Genomic DNA, 18,683 nt, shown 5'->3' with positions numbered 1-18,683 from the left:
TGTTAAGTGATGAGCCAGTGAATTCTGCTGCTGAAACCAATACTGCACTATGTTAACTAACTAAAACTTAAATAAAATTTTGAAAAAAAAATATATTTGCAGATCAAATATATCCGATAAGGGACCTGTCTCCAGAATATATAAAGAACTATTACAATTTACTAAGAAAAAGAAAAACTAACAATGGACATAGGCTTTGAATAGGCATTTCTCTGAAGAATATATATAAATGGTCAATAAACACATGAAAAGATGGTGACCATCATTAGCCATTAGGAAAATGTACATCAAAACCAAAACGAAATACCACTCCACACTCTTTAGAATAGACAGATAATAAAAGACAGATAGTAACAGGTGTTGGTGATAATATGGAGGCTCATATGTGGCTGAAGGGATTGTAAAATAGTGTAGCTACTTTGATCAACAGTTTGGCAGCTATTCAAAATGTTATACAAACAGTTACTATATGGCCCAACAATTCTACTCCTACGTATACACTGAGAGAAAAAAAAATGCAAAAATTACCAAGAAATAAAAATACACAAAAATTTGTACATGAATGTTCACAGATTATTCACAGTAGCCAGAAAGAACAACCAACCCGATGTCCATCAACTGATGAATGGATAAATGGAATGTGGTGGTAAATGCATATAATGGAGAATTATTCGACAATAAAAAAAGGGATAAAGCACACAGACACGTGCTACAGTACAGATGAACCTTGAAAACCTTCTAAATAAAAGAAACCAAACCTTCTAAATAAAAGAAACCAGTCACAAAAGGCCATATATTATAGGAATCCATTTATATGAAATGTTCAGAATAGGCAATTCATTCAGATAGAAAAGTACATTGGTGACTGTCAGAAGGTGGGGGAGAGGGAAATGGGGACTGACTCCTAATGGGTGTGGGTTTTGGGGGGAACAGTGATGGACATGTTCTGGAATTAGAAAGTGATGATGGTTGCACAGCCTTCTGAATTTACTAACCCACTCACTGTATAGATGAATTTTATGCTACATAATTATATATCAGTAAGGTTTTTTAAAACAAAACCTTTTTATTTAGCTAAGATACAGACTTAAAATTTTTACAATGTAATCTTAACAATGTGAACTGAGTACATAAGAAGAAACAATAAATGAAAAAATAAAAACTCTTTTAGTTTTAACAGGAAGCTTATGGTGGCAATCTCTCTCTCTCTCTGCCCTACCCAACTTGTGCTCTCTCTTACTCTCTCTCTCTCTAAGTGAATAAACTAAAAAATAATTAAAGAAAAATAAGTAAAACTGTTTTTCATTTACAGAAAAAATAAAGGAGGAGCAACACCCTCATATTTAGGACTATTATTTCAGCAACTACATATTCCAGGTTTATTTTGAAAGAGCTAGAAATAGACCTGCCTGCTCTTATCATGAAAATTGTGGGCAGACCTGAGCCCTCCTGATCACTATTTACAATAAAATAGGGGGAAGAGACCAGAAACACATTAAGGCTCTAAGATTTCTGGAGCCTTAGGATCTCACAATGATGAGTTACTTTGAAAGCTATACCTACAGAAAACAGCAGACAGGGATTCTAGGAATAAACAAAAACAAGAGACGGACATTAAATCCTCATCTGCATGATTAATTTGAACCTCCATTAATCTGTTAGCAAAAGTGCTTTAAAAGAACAAAAACCAAAACATGCAATTTATTGGAGCCTTTTCCTCTATATCCTTAATTTAAAATCAAGCAATAAAAGCAAACTAAAAAACTAGTAAGATACTTAAATAATTTACAAATAATATTCTTAAATTAAGACAAATTTTCTTAAAAGCTAAATTCCAAAAAATTTTTCCCACATTTATTTTCTTTAAAATTCTCTGATATTGAACATAGTTTGAAATAAGTGGGTTATTTTGGCCTAATATAGTTAAAAGTAAGTAAAAATGGTTTAATCTTATTTAACTGATAGTGCTTTCTCCCCCCTCAGATTAACTTCACATAAAAAACACAGATCCAATTCACTGACAATCTTACAAAAATCTTAAGATAAAGGTTATACATTTAAGATTAACTAAATGCCAATCTTTATAGTAAACATCTGCTGAAATCTTAAAACAACAGAAAATGACTTGAAGAATTACATTCAAGTTACCTTAGGCATTCAATCATGCGAGAAGCAATTTTCTTCCGACGCATCATGCTGAATACCCAAATCCGACTGATCCCACAGATTGCAGGCTCTGGCAATGTTGAACAGCACCAGGCTTTCTGCCTTTCAAATCTGACTTTTTCTTCTTCTGACCTGATAACTGGAAGTTTCTCTTCTATAACTCTGTAGCCCTAATATAGCAAAATTAGGGGAAAAATTTTAAAGTAAGAATATTAATTAGCAATTGTCTAGTATTAACCTTAGTGAGGAGGTCACTATATGTGTCAGGCTTCTTAAACTATGAAGGTCATGTATGTTTTGACTCCCACTTTAGGAAATAAACCTGAATCTCCATTCTGTTCTAATTCACTTACTAGTTATGTGACTGTGAGAGGAGTTCCTCATCTATAAACTAGAGAAAACTGTTGAGAAATTAAGTAAGGTAATACATACAAAATACCTTGCCAACATGGCTGGCCCACAATGGCAACTGAATGTTATTGTTTTCTCTACCTCCTATATTCTAAGGACCAGCAAAAGCACGAACTCCGCAGTCCTAACAACTGTTTCTGTGATTGCTGCCACAGTTTTAGGGTTCACAGCTATGCAAGAACTAGGAATAGGGATAGGGATAGCAGAAGAACCAAGAATTTAAAATGCTGCTTTCCCCATACTCCCATCTCTTTAAAAAAAAAAAAAAACACCAAAGTGGTTTAAAAAGGATAGTATCTCCTCTATCAGTCTAGTTGGACAACAGTCAGCCTTCTGATGGGACATGGCACAAAACTTAAAACAATCAGACAATACAATGAAGAATTAACAAAAACAACCAACCATTACATAACTATCTTCTAAACACTGCAAAAGTCATTTGTGGAACTAGGCAGAATAGAAATGGAAAAAAAAAATCACAAAAGTTTATACTATGTAAAATTACCTCAGTTTCAATATGGCAAACTCTACAAGTCATTTCATATCAAATTTATGTCCCCAATTTAACTTATCAGCTATACATATAAATCAATTTTGTTAAACAAGATTCATAAAGCTGTACAATTTAAGTCTGAATTTTTTTAACATACAGAAGTTAATTCATGCAGAGATGTTTTGACTTTGTTTTGTTCAAAGACTTTATAATAAAACATACGTTTGTAGGCAACTATTAACATACTAAAAGATACCAACTGAACAAAAGTCAAATCCAATGTGCAATCAATTCATGAACAAGAACTCAGCTAAAAAAAAAACAATTCAAATAAGGTATGCCTTCTTTGAATGAACATGATTAGAGTCCAGAATCTTCTGTTCTCCTGAGTTGGTCTGTTAGTACACAACTTACCTAATGTGAGCATATCCCTTTAGAGGTGACTCTTTTATTTAGTTTTTGTGCAATTTGGCTCCTAAATACAAACCAAATTCTTACCTAGTGCTCAACCAAAGAAGTGGTGATCTATTCTGGGGATAGGCAACTTCTTATAAAGAACCAGGTAGTCTTTTGGGCTTTGTACACCACCTGACTTCTGCTGCAACTATTCAACTCAGTCTTTGTAGTGTGAAATCAGCCACCAGACAATATGTAAGCAAATGGACATCACTATATTACAGTAAAATTTTATTTACAAAATTAGGCTGGGTTTTGCCTTGGGCAACAGTCTGCCAACCTTTGCTTTATTCCAGTGCTAAAGGCACTGAAGCATACATTACATTAGTATCCAACATGGAAACTTCCTAAATAAAATTTTAACAGTACTTTTGACTTATAAAAATTTTATTTTATATACTAACTTGAGAAACTAATTCTCATGCAAGATACAATTCCACTTAATAAATAATCACACACAGGAATGCTGACATTCAAATGCTTCTTTACATCAAATGTTAACTTTACCAAGATTATGTTATTCAAGATTACACAGTGAACTCTTTAGACACCAAATTACATGTGATCACTCTTTAAAAGTCACTTACCCACTGGATATGTTCTGCAATTAGGCAGCCAACTACTTTTTTGTCGTTAGAAATAAACAGAAGCGTTTTAGTTCTGGAATAGCACATTAGTGGAGCCTGTTGGAAACCTAAATCATTATCAACCATCTCTCTAATCTCGTCAACCTGCCAAATAAAGAAAGTATTTTTGTAACAATAAGAGCAATGTATAAATATAAAAATATACTATTACAGTTCAGTAAGTTGAGTACATTATTCGAAGCAGGACATTGTTCAAAGAGTTCTCTGGTAGAGGGCAGGGCGCCTGGGTGGCTCAGTTGGTTCAAGGGATCAAGCCCCATGTTGGGCTCTGCACTGAGTAAGAGAACCTATATAAGTTTCTCTCTCTCTCAGCTCCTACTCTCTCTATAAATAAAAATAAACATTTTTTTAAGTTAAAAAAAAGACTTCTTTGGAACGATTGTGCTGACCTACTGTTTATCAAGGCCTGTGGAACAATGTGCAAGAAGAGGAAAGAACTGGACAATAATGCCAAGAACAGCAGTCTAAAGAACAAAAACAGTGAGAGCTCCTACAATGGACAATAAGAACTTAAGAAGAACTTAATAAGGCTTCCCATTAGAAGCATCATGGATTTGAGGATTGGAGAGAACTTCACTGGAATCTTACCCAGGAAGCACTTTTCTTTCCAAGCCTTAATTAGTACTCTCATCAGTAAAATGGAAGTGAGAGGAAAGAAACATTCCTTATTTATTTATTCCTTATCAACCACTGGTCAGATATTATGCAAAGCACTTTATAGATATTATCTTACTTAAATCCAACATCTCTTGAAAGTCTATGGTTCCTCACTTTACATGTGCAAGGAAAAAAACTCAAAGGTAACTTTCCCATGTCAGATATTGGACATCTAGAAAATCAAGGAGCAGAGATTTGAATCCTTAATATGAATATGACATCAAACTGTGCTTCTTTTAGTTTACCTCCTAGAACTGTGATCAAGGTCAAATATGATAAGCTCGAATTCTTGTAGGCACTCAAAGGTTTTTATAAGTACTCAAACATTAATTCTTTCCCCAGTTAAAAAATAAAATGCAAGAAGTACCTGGGTAGCTCAGCTGGTTTAAGCATCTGACTCTTAATTTCTCTCTTTTTTTAGATTTTTTTTTTTTAATGTTTTTATTTATTTCTGAGAGAGAGAGAGAGAGTGAGACAGCGTGAGCAGGGGCGGGTCAGAGAAAGAGGGAGACACAGAATCTGAAATAGGCTCCAGGCTGAGCTAGCTGTCAGCACAGAGCCCTATGCAGGGCTCAAACTCACAAACCGTGCGATCATGACCTGAGCTGAAGTCGGACACTTAACTGACTGAGCCACCCAGATGCCCCTGACTCTTGATTTCTTAGGTCATGATCTCACAGTTTATGGGATTCAGCCCCACACTGGGCTCTGCACTGACAGTATGGAGCCTGCTTCAGATTCTCTCTCCTTTTCTCTGCCCCTCCCCTGCTCAGGCTCTCTCAAAAATGAACAAACACTTTAAAAATGCAAATATTTAAAAATGCAAAATACTCATTTGTGTTACTAAGTTTAAAATGAAAATAACCCCTTAGGACCATTAAAGTCTTCATACCTCTGACATGTAGAATACCATGTAATACATCCTTCATTCAGGGATGAAAACTCAAGTCCTTCTAGCCCTGCAACTCATATTTCAGTTCTTAAAGGCAAATGACTCAAAATTCCTTAGATTTTCATTTTTAACCCATTATGGGATACTAACTAGTAACAAACATACCGCATTGTTACTAAGATTCTGCCCTGAGAAACTAAAATGAGGAAGTTCACATTCACTGAATAGTCTTAGTTAAGAAAAGTCTAGGGGCGCCTGGGTGGCTCAGTCGGTTGGGTGTCCAACTTCAGCTCAGGTCATGATCTCGCGTTTTTTGAGTTCGAGCCCCACATCAGGCTCTGTGCTGACAGCTCAGAGCCTGGAGCCTGCTTCTGATTCTGTGTCTCCCTCTCTCTCTGCTCCTCCCCTGTTCACATTCTGTCTCTTAAAAATGAATAAACGTTAAAAAAAAAATTTTTTTTAAGTCTAAATGCCACATATGGTAATGTAGCAAACAGTAATAGCTGGAATTCCAAAAATTACATAATTTTCATTTAGTCAATCAAATATTAACGAACAAATATTTGTTTTTATGACAAGGATCAACATTTCAAATACAAAACAGGTGGCATGGTTATGTGTCATTCTAAATGCTATTGTCTATATTATTAGGCAGTGGTTGTATGGGAGCTTATTTGGCTATCTGGGACTGTGCAGTCATACATAATACAGGGTATCTGAAAAGTCAAAAACCATGAGATAAAGTAGAATGTTAGCTACATTTTCAAATAGTAGGGTTAAAGTGTTTCTTTCAACCTCCCTTTCAAGTGAAGTTATCCTAAATTTAAAACAAACTTTTTTTAATGTTTATTTATTTTTGAGAGAGACACAGAGTGTGAGCAGGAGAGGGGCAGAGAGAGGGAGACATAGAATCCAAAGCAGGCTCCAGGCTCTGAGTAGTCAGCAAAAAGCCTGATGCGGGGCTCAAACTCACAAACCGCGAGACCATGACCTGAGCTGAAGTCGGACACTTAACTGACTGAGCCACCTAGGTGCCTCAAGTTTAACCTAAATTTAAAGAGGTCCAATTGTTAATCTAAAAAAAAGCATAAATAATTTTCCTTGCATCTTTGAGACATTTTGGACATAGCTCAGTGAAATTAAGATTTTCAGGTAGACAACTGGACCCATTGCTGTCTATTACAAAGTACTTCTGAAAAAGCACGCGGAGATTGAAAAAAAAAGAATGTATTATTTGAAAATGTAATTAATAGTAAACCATTTTAAAAATAAGTTCATCCTGTATTTTCCTTTTAAGATACTTGATATAATAGAATGATTCCAGACTTCAATAACTCTCTGGTTTATTTCTCTGAACCTTCAAAGTATGGAACTCTAAGTTGGACTAAATCTGGTTCACACTAGATAAGAGGATCTTTTTAAGTTTTCTACATTATACTGTAAATCAGAATGTATGTTTTTCTCTTTTAACATTATATGATTACCTCATATTTAATTTCAGATTATTGTAACCTATTATTATATCCTCTTCTCCAATAAGCTTTTATTTAAAAATATACTCTTGGGGTGCCTGGGTGGTTTGGTCAGTTAAGCATCTGACTCTTGATTTTGGCTTAGATCATGATCTCAGTTTGTGAGCTTGAGGCCCGCACTGGGCTCCACGCTGACAGTGCAGAGCCTGCTTGGGATTCTCTCCCTCTCCCTGCTGCCCTCTCTCTCTCCCTCCCTCAAAATAAGTAACTAAACTTCAAAAAATAAAAATAAAAATTTACTCTCAACATGAAACTTTACAACTGTTAATTTTAATTTTTGAAGTCATTTAAATTTTAATTATAATTCTGATTCTTAAAGTCACTTTTGTGGTATCATAAACTAGCATGCCTTTTGTATCAACACTCAATTTACAGACAATATGGTAATCAATTCGCTAAAAATTTATTTCACATATCCTAAATACATTAGAAGTTTAAAGCATAATTTTTCAGCTGGGTTGTATTCCTTATTCTATAAATGCTTATTTCTTATTTTCAGAATTTGTGTTTAAACATGCTAGGCCAATAATGCATTATCCTGTTAAAACTGGCTACAAAATTACATTATTCATTCTACATGAAGTTTCACTGGAATTTACCTTTTTCAGAGCATACTTTGGGTCTTCAGGAAGAACCATTATTATCCTGCCATCAGGATATTCAGCCAGAATTCTTTCTTTTTTCCAACCCTAGATATAAAAAACATGAATGAATTTTATGTTGCCATATTTCATTCATCATATTCATGTACAAGAAGAAAAATATACTGCTGTGTCTAAAAATTGCAAACATGGAAAAATATTCTCATTAATGTTGAATAAGACGTGATAAGTCAGCTACTTTGTTAAGCATACAATAGGTACAATGCAAGCTAACTTCTCTATACTACTCATTCAGATATCTAATACCGCAAGTATATTTTTAATTTCTCATTGCCCATTTTAAATTAATTTTGAAAATCACACACCAAAAGCAAGCCCCTTAAAATAAGTGATTCCCAGAGCCTGAAAGATAACTCTCCCAGTTTCTTGATAAGAAAACTCTTAAATTCCTTTGGAACATGGTTACCTCCACAAACACTCATGGTTTTATGTCTGGCATGCCAAAGACCTCCAGGAGGTTTTAAATGAACTGATTTGCATGCAGTAGCCCAATATGTAGTAAGGAATAGTTTTTATTCTTATTGATCACAACTATCAAAGTCACAAGAAGGAGACTATAAAAATATAACTACCTTCTAAGAATCTAATAGGGAAGGAGAAGCTACGTTGTGTGTATCTGAAGTTAAACATACTCAAAAAAAGAGAGGTAATAAACTCTTCTTCAGATCCACACTCGTGGTGATTAATGAGCAGAACCTGCATGAAAAAAAAACAAAACAAAAGCCACTTAAATCTAGTAAGATGGGACTGAACCAGAGGTTAAAACTAGGAGCTGTGAAGTTAATAATAAGTACAGAAGGAATGAGCTCAACTGGTTGTTCCATTTGCCTTACCCAACCAACTTTACATTAAAAAAAAAAAAAAGTTTCAAGAAGCAATATGTACTTCTATTAGAGAAAACCATGATTGATTATGAAAGCTCAATAAAATCAAGAAAAAAGCAACTACATTTTTTTTATACTATGGCAAGTCTGAAAGGAGGCTGATTTTCCGTTAAACAATTTAGAATGGCTTTTTAGGAGAGGGGCAGAATCTTAGGGACAAAAAGTCTAGTAATAAGCTTGGTAAATGAAACAAATTTAAAGTTTGTTTAAAAAACAGAGTACCCAAAGATAAAGTAAAATTCAGGTGACTGTAACTGTGACTGGTTAAAAGATTTGAAAAGGAGCAGAAACAACAGACACAGAAGTCATTTTTTTTTCAAATTAGAAATTAAATCTGAATTTAGGTAAACAATTTTTAAAGAGTATAAAAGACATCACCTCTTCAAAAAAATTTATATTACTATGTTAATTTAGTAAAAAGCTTTTTAAAATAAATCTGCTTTCCATAAAATGAAAAAAAGAGACTTTTCATCTTAAAAGTTAAACTACAAATTCAATGAAGAACTAGAAAATTTAACCCCCACTTAAAAGAAAGTCATAGTTCCTGAGCTGAATTTAATCTAAAGAAAATTTGATAAATTTACCTATTACCTTTAAAACAAAAATACTGGTCTAATGGCATTCTATTGCACCACAGGCACTAGACAAATTATTTGGTTTTAGTGACATTTTAGTGTAAAACTTTTTCTCGAAACAATTTGAGACTTGCACATTCATGCAGAAAATTCTATCACAATTGGATCTGACATAATTTTATGTTTTAAATATGACTGTTTCTTCACACACATATAAGCAGCAAAAATTTGCAAACGGCAGAGTTACTATTTCTTAGGCTTTTCTCATATTCATGAAGACAGTGTATTTTAGTGAAAACCATTCAACGGTTCTGGAGTAAAAGTTCAGAGTTTAAAGCTCTGTTCTTGGTAGTCACTAGCTATATAACTTGTGCAAATTAAAATTCTGTTTCCAGATCTAGGCTATGTACAAATGGCTGTCATCACCTCCATCACTTAGCTGCTTATTAAGAGGGTTGTTTTAAGACAATTCCTCACAGAGAGTAGCCACTCGGTAACTTTCATTCTACCTTAACCATAATATCAAACTAAGATCAATGCCCTACTCTATGAAAACCCAAGTTGATTAATAAAGTCCCCAAAGTTAAATACAACGAGAAATTCAAAACAGAGAGATGAAAGAACCAAGTAGGCTAATGTCTGTAAAATAACATACTCGAGGCATTTATATGCCTCAACTGCAATTATCTTTCCTAGAGTTAATAACCCCATGACCCTCCTGACTTTAACTAAAGTTTAGAGAAGATTGTCTGTTGTCTAAAACTGAGGCAGAGGCAAAGGTTGTGGGGAAAGGGTGAATGCAATTTAGACAATAACCAAACAGCCACAGCTTTCCACAAAGATACAAATTCCAATGCAGTGCGTTTGCACTTCTCACCTTTAGCTCTAAAATGTTACATATATCCCTCTGGTAGCAAGTAATATTTTTCCAAACCCCAAATTTTCTTTCACCCATTTGGCTGTGAAAAGCAGAAAGCTTGATTTTTTTTAAATGTCTTTATTTATTTCTGAGAGAGAGAGAGAGAGAGACAGCATGAGCAGGGGAGGGTCAGAGAGACAGGGAGACACAGAATCTGAAGCAGGCTCCAGGCTCTGAGCTAGCTGTCAGCACAGGGCTTGACACGGGGCTCGAACCCACAAACCGTGAGATCAGGACCCAAACTGAAGTTGGATGCCCAACCAACTGAGCCACGCAGTGGCTTGAAAAGCGCTCCAAAAGCTTTATATTCCTAGTAGCAATGATTTTTTGTTCCTTGCCACTGTACTTACTCTAAACTTTAGAATCTAAAGAATGAAAAAGATTTCTCCTCTTTTTCCATTTAAAAAGGATATAAACTGAAGACAAAATACATTAAGTGCTAGATACACTGATGTATACAAGTATCAAAATTCAACAAGATCTGTGGACTTAACTGTATGTAAATTATCCCCCATTTTTAAACTTCATACTAATCACGTTCATAAAAAAGGCTAAAGGAAAATACCCATGAAAAAAATACTCTGAGAAGTAAAACGAATAACCAACCAGCTTTTGAAGATTACCCATATTGCAAGAAAAAAAAGAGAGGGAGAACCTTCAGATTAACAGAGACTTAAGAAACATGCCAATGAGGGGCGCCTGGGTGGCTTAGTCGGTTAAGCGTCCGACTTTCGCTTGGGTCATGATCTCGCGGTTCGTGGGTTCGAGCCCCACGTCGGGCTCTGTGCTGACTGCCAGCTCAGAGCCTGGAGCCTGTTTCAGTCTGTGTCTCTCTCTCTCTGACCCTCCCTTGCTCATGCTGTCTCTCTCTCTCTCCTAGAAATAAATAAAAAATATTTAAAAAAAAAAAAAAAAAGAAAAGAAACATGCCAATGAATGCCAATATATGGATCTTAATTCAAACAAATAAACAGTATACAGAACTATATTTGGAGAACTTTGAACTCTAAGAGATACTGACAATAAGGAATTAACTGATTTTTCTTTAAGGGTGTGGTTATGTTTTGGGGCACCTGGTGATTCAGTTAAGCGTCCAACTTTGACTCAGGTCATGATTTCATGGGTGATGGGTTCAAGCCCTACATCAAGCCCTACATCAAGCCCTAAAAAAAAAAAAATTTTTTTTAATTAAAAAAATACACAAACTTTAGCTTCTGCACAGCCAAGGAAACAACCCAGAAAATAGGCAACCAACAGAATGGGAAAAGATAGTTGCAAATGACATATCAGATAAAGGGTTAATATCCAGAATCTATAAGGAACTCACCAAACTACACGCCCGAAAAACAAACAACCCAGTGAAGAAATGGGCAGAAGACATGAACAGACACTTCTCCAAAGAGGACATCCAGATGGCCAACAGACACATGAAACGATGCTCAGCATCCCTCCTCATCAGGGAAATACAAATCAAAACCACACTGAGATACCACCTCACGCCAGTCAGAGTGGCTAAAATGAGCAAATCAGAGAACTCTAGATGCTGGCGAGGATGTGGAGAAACGGGCACCCTCCTACACTGTTGGTGGGAATGTAAACTGGTACAGCCCCTCTGGAAAACAGTGTGGAGGTTCCTCAGGAAACTAACAATAGAACTCCCTTATGACCCAGCAATAGCACTGCTAGGAATTTACCCAAGGGATACAGAAATGCTGAGGCATAGGAGCACATGTACCCCAATGTTCATAGCAGCACTCTCCACAATAGCTAAAACATGGAAAGAGCCTAAGTGTCCATCAACAGATGAATGGATCAAGAAGATGTGGTTTATCTATACCATGGAATACTACATGGCAATGAGAAACAATGAAATCTGGCCATGTGTAGCAACATGGATGGACCTTGAGGGTGTTATGCTGAGCGAAATAAGTCAGGCAGAGAAGGACAAATATCATATGTTTGCACGTATAGGAGGATTAGGAGGAACTTGACGGAGGAACAAGGGGGAGAAGAAGGGCGGAAATGGTGGGGGAAAGGGAGAGAGGCAAACCATGAGAGACTCTTGAATGCTGACAAAAACTGAGGACTGATGGATGTGGGGGGGAGGGGGGGATGGGCATGGAGGAGGGCACTTTGGGGATGAGCACTGAGTCTTATGTGGAAACTAATTTGACAATAAACTATTTGTAAAAAATAAAAAAATAAATAAATAAATAAAAAAATACACAAACTTTAAAAAAGTAACTTTTATGGTAAAAAAAAGTAATTTTTTCATCTTTTAGAAATACAGATTTTAAAATATCTATTAAAATGCTAATGTGACTTTGGGATCACTTCAAAATAACTGGGAAGGCTGGATAAAAGATATCCATGAATTATTAATTATTAAAGCTGGATGATAAGTACATGGGCATTCATTAGTGTATATGTGTGTTATATTAAACTTTTTATTTTGGAAAATTCAAACCACCCATTGTCAAAACACTACCAATGGCCTAAGGCTTGCTCAAGCATCATTTATTTAGAAATGAAAAATAGGGGTGTCTGGGTAGCTCAGTCAGTTAAGCATCTTGATTTCAGCTCAGGTTATGATCTCACAGTTCATGGGATCGAGCCCTATGTCGGGTTCTGCACTGACAGCACTGAACCTGCTTGGGATTCTCTCTCTGCACCTCCCCTGCTCACAGGCACATATGGTCTCTCTCTCAAAATAAATGACCATTAAAAACAAAATAGAAGTGAAAAATAAGTGCAAAACAAATTTAGTCAGCAGAGCAGTTAGACCTGAGGTAAGGAAAAGGAATGAATGCAATGGGAGCACAAAGGGGCTTCTGAGATGCCAGTAACGGTTCTTGTCATATGGGTGTTGACTTTGTCAAAACATACCATATTAAGCTGTGTATTCATTATTTGTGTACTTTTCTTTACATGTTGTATTTCAATAAAATTTTTAAAAATAAGTACTAAAGCAATTTGAAAAATACATTTTATTTCAACAGCCAAGTTTAAGAATTGTTATGTATTGAAATAATTACTTTTTAAAATCATGTCTTTTCAAAATCATAAGTCTTCAGAAATGAAAGTAAATTAAAATTTAAATTAGCTCTGTCAAAATTCAGTTACTTTTGACAGTTACCCAAAGCAAAAATTATTTAAAAATTGCAGGAAAACTGCATAAATTCCAATGCAGTGTATAAAAAATTTCGAGACAGGACAGGAAAGCTAAGTACTATCAAGAAGTCGGTTCTTCCTGATTTGGTATTCAATGTAATCTCAATCAAAGCCTCAGCAAGTTATTTTGTGGATACTGACAAAATGATTCTAAAATTTATATGAAAAAGCAAAAGGGGTGGAACAGCCAACACGATATTGAAGGAGAGGAACAGTCTGAAGACTGATGCTACCTGACATCCAGACCTCTTCCAGTGGCAAAGTCTGGGAGAGAGGCAGCAGCCACCATGTCTGGCTGTGAAGATGGCAAGAAGTCAGTCCCTGGAGCAGGCCAAAGAGATGGACGAGATAAGGCATTCAAGCAGAACAGAGCTGAAACAAAGGCTGAGGGGAAGGGTCCCCTGGCCACAGGTGGAATTAAGAAATCTGTCAAAAAGTAAGTTGCTCCTTGTATCTGAGGCAATGGTGACCCTTATTTCCATTCCTGTTTAAACATCTGGATTTCCTGTCATAGCAGCTGTTGCCATCTAGAGTTAGAATGAAGTGTTTCTTAGATTCTATTGTACATTTAAGAATAAACTTAAAAAAAAAACCATCAACTGTTTAGAAAAAGACTTACTATAGGAGTGCCTGGGTGGCTCAGTCGGTAAAGCATCCGACTTCGGTTCAGGTCATGATCTCGCAGTTCATGGGTTCAAGCCCTGCACTGGGCTCTGCGCTGACTGCTCAAAGCCTGGAGCCTGCTTCAGATTTTTATCTCTCTCTCTCTCTGCCCCTCCCCCATTCACACTCTGTCTCTCAAAAATAAATACAACATTTAAAAAAAAAAACTTACTATAAAGCTACTGTAATCAAGACAGTTTGGTACTGGTGAAAAAAGAAACAAATAGATCAGTGTCCTAAAATAAATCTACATACTTAAATGATCTTTGACAAAATAGCAACAGCAATACAACAGGGAAAAGCCAGTCTTTTCAACAAATGTTGCTGGAAAAAATGGACAATCACATGCAAAAAAAAAAAAAAAAAAGGATCTAGATACCGTACTTCATACCCTTCACAAAAATTAACTCAAAATGGATCACAGACCTAAATGTAAAAACCAAAATTGTAAAGCAACTAGAAAATAACAAAGAAGAAATCAAGATAACCTTCCATATGGCAATGTCTTTTTAGATACAACACCAAAGGCACAATCCATGGAACAATTGATAAGCTAATAAAGGTTACTATCCAAAAAGATACAAAGAATTTGTAAAACAATAAGAAAACAAACACCCAAACTAAAAAGTGGGCCAAAGACCTGAACAAACACCTTACTAAAGAAGATACACAGATGGCAAATAAGCATATGAAAAATGCTCCACATCATAAGTCATCTGGGAAATGCAAATGAAAACAAGATACCACTACACACCTATTAGAATGGCCAAAACCCAGAATAATGACAATACCACACTTTGGCAAGGCGGTGGAGCAACAAGAAATCTCATTCATTGCCAGTGGGAATAGTAGAGCCAACTTGGAAAACAGTATGGCAGTCTCACAAAACTAAACTTACTCTTACCATACAATCCAGCAATCATACTCCTTAGTATTTATGAAAAGGAGTTGAAAACTTACCTCCACAAAAAAGCCTGCGCCTGTACATGGATGTTTATATCAACGTTATTCGTAACTGTCACAACTTGGAAGCAATCAAGATATCCTTCAGTAAATGAATGGATAAATGAACTATGGTACATGCAGACAATGGAATACTATTCAGCACTAAAAAGAAATGAGTTATCAAGCCATGAAAAGATGTGAAGTAACTTTAACTGCATATTACTAAGTGAAAGAACTCAGTATGAAGAAAACCAAATACTGTATAATTTCAACTGTTCAGCAATCTGGAAAAGGTAAAACTATGAAGACAGTAAAGATCAATAATCGCCAGGGGTTAGTAGGAAATGCAAGGATAAATAGGAAGAGAACAGAGGATTTTTAAAACTATTTTGTATGATGTGGATACATGTCATTAGACATTTTTCAGAACCCATGGAATGTACAACACCAAGAGTGAACCCTAATAAAAACTATGGATTTTGAATAACAGTTTGTCAGTGTAGGTTCATCAATTTTAACAAACCTATTGGTGTGAGGATATTGAACATGTGGGGAGGGGTAATATATGGGAAGTCTCTGTACTTTCTGCTCAATTTCACTATAAACCTAAAATGGATCTAAAAAAATAGTCTATTAAAAAAAAACTTTGTAAGACCATAAGCAGAATTAGGAAATGATATTCCATAATCAAGAAGAAAAAAGTCAATAGAAACAGGTTCAGTGATGAGCCACATATCTAAATTGGAAGAACTTTAAAATTTTGGGTGGTTCAGTCAGTTAAGCATTCGACTCTTGGTTTCAGCTCAGGTCATGATCTAGCGGTTTGTGCATTCAGACCCTGCATGGGGCTCCACACTGCTTGGGATTCTCTCTATCTCCCTTTCTATCATCCCCTCCCCTGTTCATGCTCTCTCTCTCAAATTAAATAAACTTAAAAAAATAAACTAAAAACAAAAGAACTTTAAAATTTCCGTAAAAAATATGTTAAAGATTTAAAAGACAAGATAGACAAACTATGTGAAAAAGATTTCAACAGAGAAAATGAATCTCCCAAAGATGTACATCCTGCGAGAAAAGAATTAGAATTATCTTCATATGTATAAAAGAGAATATATCTTATGGAAAATTTTAAATACAAACTGAGGAAAATCCACTGGTATATGATGATCTATAATAACCTCTTACAAATGATAAGAAAAAGAGTTAAATTACTTCCTCTATTTTTCTAAATGAGGAAAGAACCACTTTAGCACCTAAATTCAATTAGGTATATAATTCTATATGCAATCCTGATTAATAAATCTTTAATTGCCACAATGACTTCAAATTTGGGCTGCTTTTTACATTTTGAAGTATATTACTGAGAGTTTTATTTTGCCTAACTTATATCAATATAACACAATATATTTCATGTCCCCCAAAAATAACTTATAGTATCAATTCCCAATCGACAAATATCAAAGTTGCCAAAACCCAGAGAAATTTTCTGGTTTAATCTCATTTTATATAAGATAACTGAGACTCAACACTCTTGTTTTGTGGCTTCAGATCCAAATCTTTTTTTTTAAGTTTATGTATTTTGAGAGAGAGAGAGAGAGAGAGAGTGTGTGTGTGTGTGTGTGTGTGTGTGTGTGAGAGAGTGTGTTCGGGAAGAAGAGGGAGAGAGAGGAACCAAAGCAGGCTCCACGCTGTCAGTGCAGAGTCTGATGTGGGGCTTGATCTCACAAATTCTGAGATCATGACCTGAGCTGAAATCAGGAGTTGGATACTCAACAAACTGAGCCACCCAGGTGCCCTGCAAATCTGTTCTTTAATTCAATATATTTGTTGAGCCCCTACTGCACATTGGCAAGTGCTGTTTAAGTGTGATAAACAGAATATCAAAGACTCTGCTTTGACAAACCTTCTACTCCAGTAGGAAATATACCCAACAAAATTTCACAGTGTGGAAAATGATCTAAAGAAAATAAAACTAATACTGATAGTAGGAAGAGGGGAGTTATTTTGTACTGGGTATACTGGGTATTCAGTGGGAGGTGGGGGGTGGGGGGGAATCTCTGAGACTGTAAGACCTAAATGAAATGTATGAAGATCTGAGAGAAAAACAGTCCATGAAAAGGTAAAGTACAATCACACTTAAGAACGAAATGTGGTTGGAGTGGTTTAGGAATAGAAGATATATATTAATGGAATATAGCAAGTAAGGGTAAGAAATGTTAAGAGAGGAGATAAGAGAAGCTGGATTTTCGAAGGCCTTGATGCCACAATAAATACCTTGGATTTTAGTCTGTGTGTGATGAGAATTCACTAGAGAATTTTAAATAAGGAAGGACATAATCTGATTTAAGTTTTTAAAAGATGGCTGTAGGCACCATAGAGAAAGACTGTAGAGAAACAAAACTGGCAGCTGGGAAACTAGTTGGTAAAGTATTAAACAAGTGGTCAGGCAAGAAATGATGACAGCTTGGTTTTGAGAGGAAGCAATGGACATGACAGAGTGGGGGGATTTGGAATTTATTTTGAAGGTGAGATGTACTAAGGGGTTGAGTATAACAAGTGCAAAAAGAACACTGAAGGATTTTTCTTAGGTTTTCAGTTTAAGGAAATGTGTTAGATGGTGGCACCATTTCTGGAATAGGGAAAAGTAGAGAACAGATTAAAGAAATCTTTACCACTATATTATAAATATATCATTATATTATATATTATAGGTTCTCCCTCCCCCAAGGTTTATAAATTTTTTATTTTTTTTTAAATTTTTTTGATGTTTTTGTTTTTGAGAGAGAGACAGCATTAGCAGGGGAGGGTCAGATAGAGAGAGAGGAGACACAGTATCTGAAGACAGGCTCCAGGCTCTGAGCTGTCAGCACAGAGCCCGACACAGGGCTTGAACCCACAAACTGTGAGATTATGACCTGAGCCGAAGCCAGACGCTCAACGGACTGAGCCACCCAGACACCCCTATAAACTCTTTGTAAAAATTGAAAAATTGGGATGGGGCACCTGGTGGCTCAGCTGGTTAAGCGTCCAACTTCAGCTCAAGTCATGATCTCACAATTCGTGGGTTCGAGCCCCGCATCAGGCTTTGTGCTGACAGCCAGCTCAGAGGCTGGAGCCTGTTTCCAATTCTGTGTCTCCCTCTCTCTCTGACCCTCCTCCACTGACGCTGTCTCCCTCTCTCTTAGAAATATATAAAACATTAAAAAAAAATTTTAAAGTCCTTATATTTTAAAAAAAATTGAAAAATTGGGGACACCTGGGTGGTTCAGCCGGTTGAGTTTCTGACTGTGGCCCCTGTCATGATCTCACAGTTAGTGAGTCTGAGCACCACATCAGGCTCTGTGCTGACAGCTCAGAGCCTGGCACCTGCTTCAGATTCTGTGTCTCCCTCTCTCTCTGCCCCTCCCTCACTCACACTCTGTCTCTCTCTCTCTCTCTCAAAAACAAATAAACACTAAAAAAAATTTTTTTAACTGAAAAATTGGGGGCGCCTGGGTGTCTCAGGCAGTTAAACATCCAACTTTGGCTCAGGCTGATCTCATAGTTTGAGTTTGAGCCTTGAATCAGGTTCTGTCTGTCCTTACAGCTCAGAGCCTAGAGGGTGTTTCAG

General features: G+C 36.0%; 1 protein-coding gene across 4 annotated transcripts in view; it reads right to left on the bottom strand.

Annotated features, from left to right (window-relative positions):
- Positions 1-18,683, bottom strand: part of ESCO1 (establishment of sister chromatid cohesion N-acetyltransferase 1) — a 39,968-nt gene that overhangs the window by 2,896 nt on the left and 18,389 nt on the right. For 3 of the 4 annotated variants that reach the window (XM_039218058.1, XM_039218067.1, XM_039218075.1), the window contains 3 exons: positions 7,854-7,943; positions 4,114-4,257; positions 2,149-2,336 (listed from right to left, as the gene is read on the bottom strand). In XM_039218058.1, the coding sequence (XP_039073989.1) occupies positions 2,149-2,336; positions 4,114-4,257; positions 7,854-7,943 (422 nt within the window). Of the gene's footprint in view, positions 1-2,148; positions 2,337-4,113; positions 4,258-7,853; positions 7,944-8,488; positions 8,613-18,683 lie in introns of those variants that run through there. The other variant, XM_039218082.1, reaches the window with a different exon arrangement.

Source organism: Hyaena hyaena, unplaced genomic scaffold, assembly GCF_003009895.1.
Source record: "Hyaena hyaena isolate Hyena2069 unplaced genomic scaffold, ASM300989v1 scaffold_14, whole genome shotgun sequence".
Taxonomy (NCBI): Eukaryota; Metazoa; Chordata; class Mammalia; order Carnivora; family Hyaenidae; genus Hyaena; species Hyaena hyaena.
The sequence above is the reverse complement of the archived record's forward strand: the minus strand, read 5'-3'. Positions and strand labels throughout refer to the sequence as shown.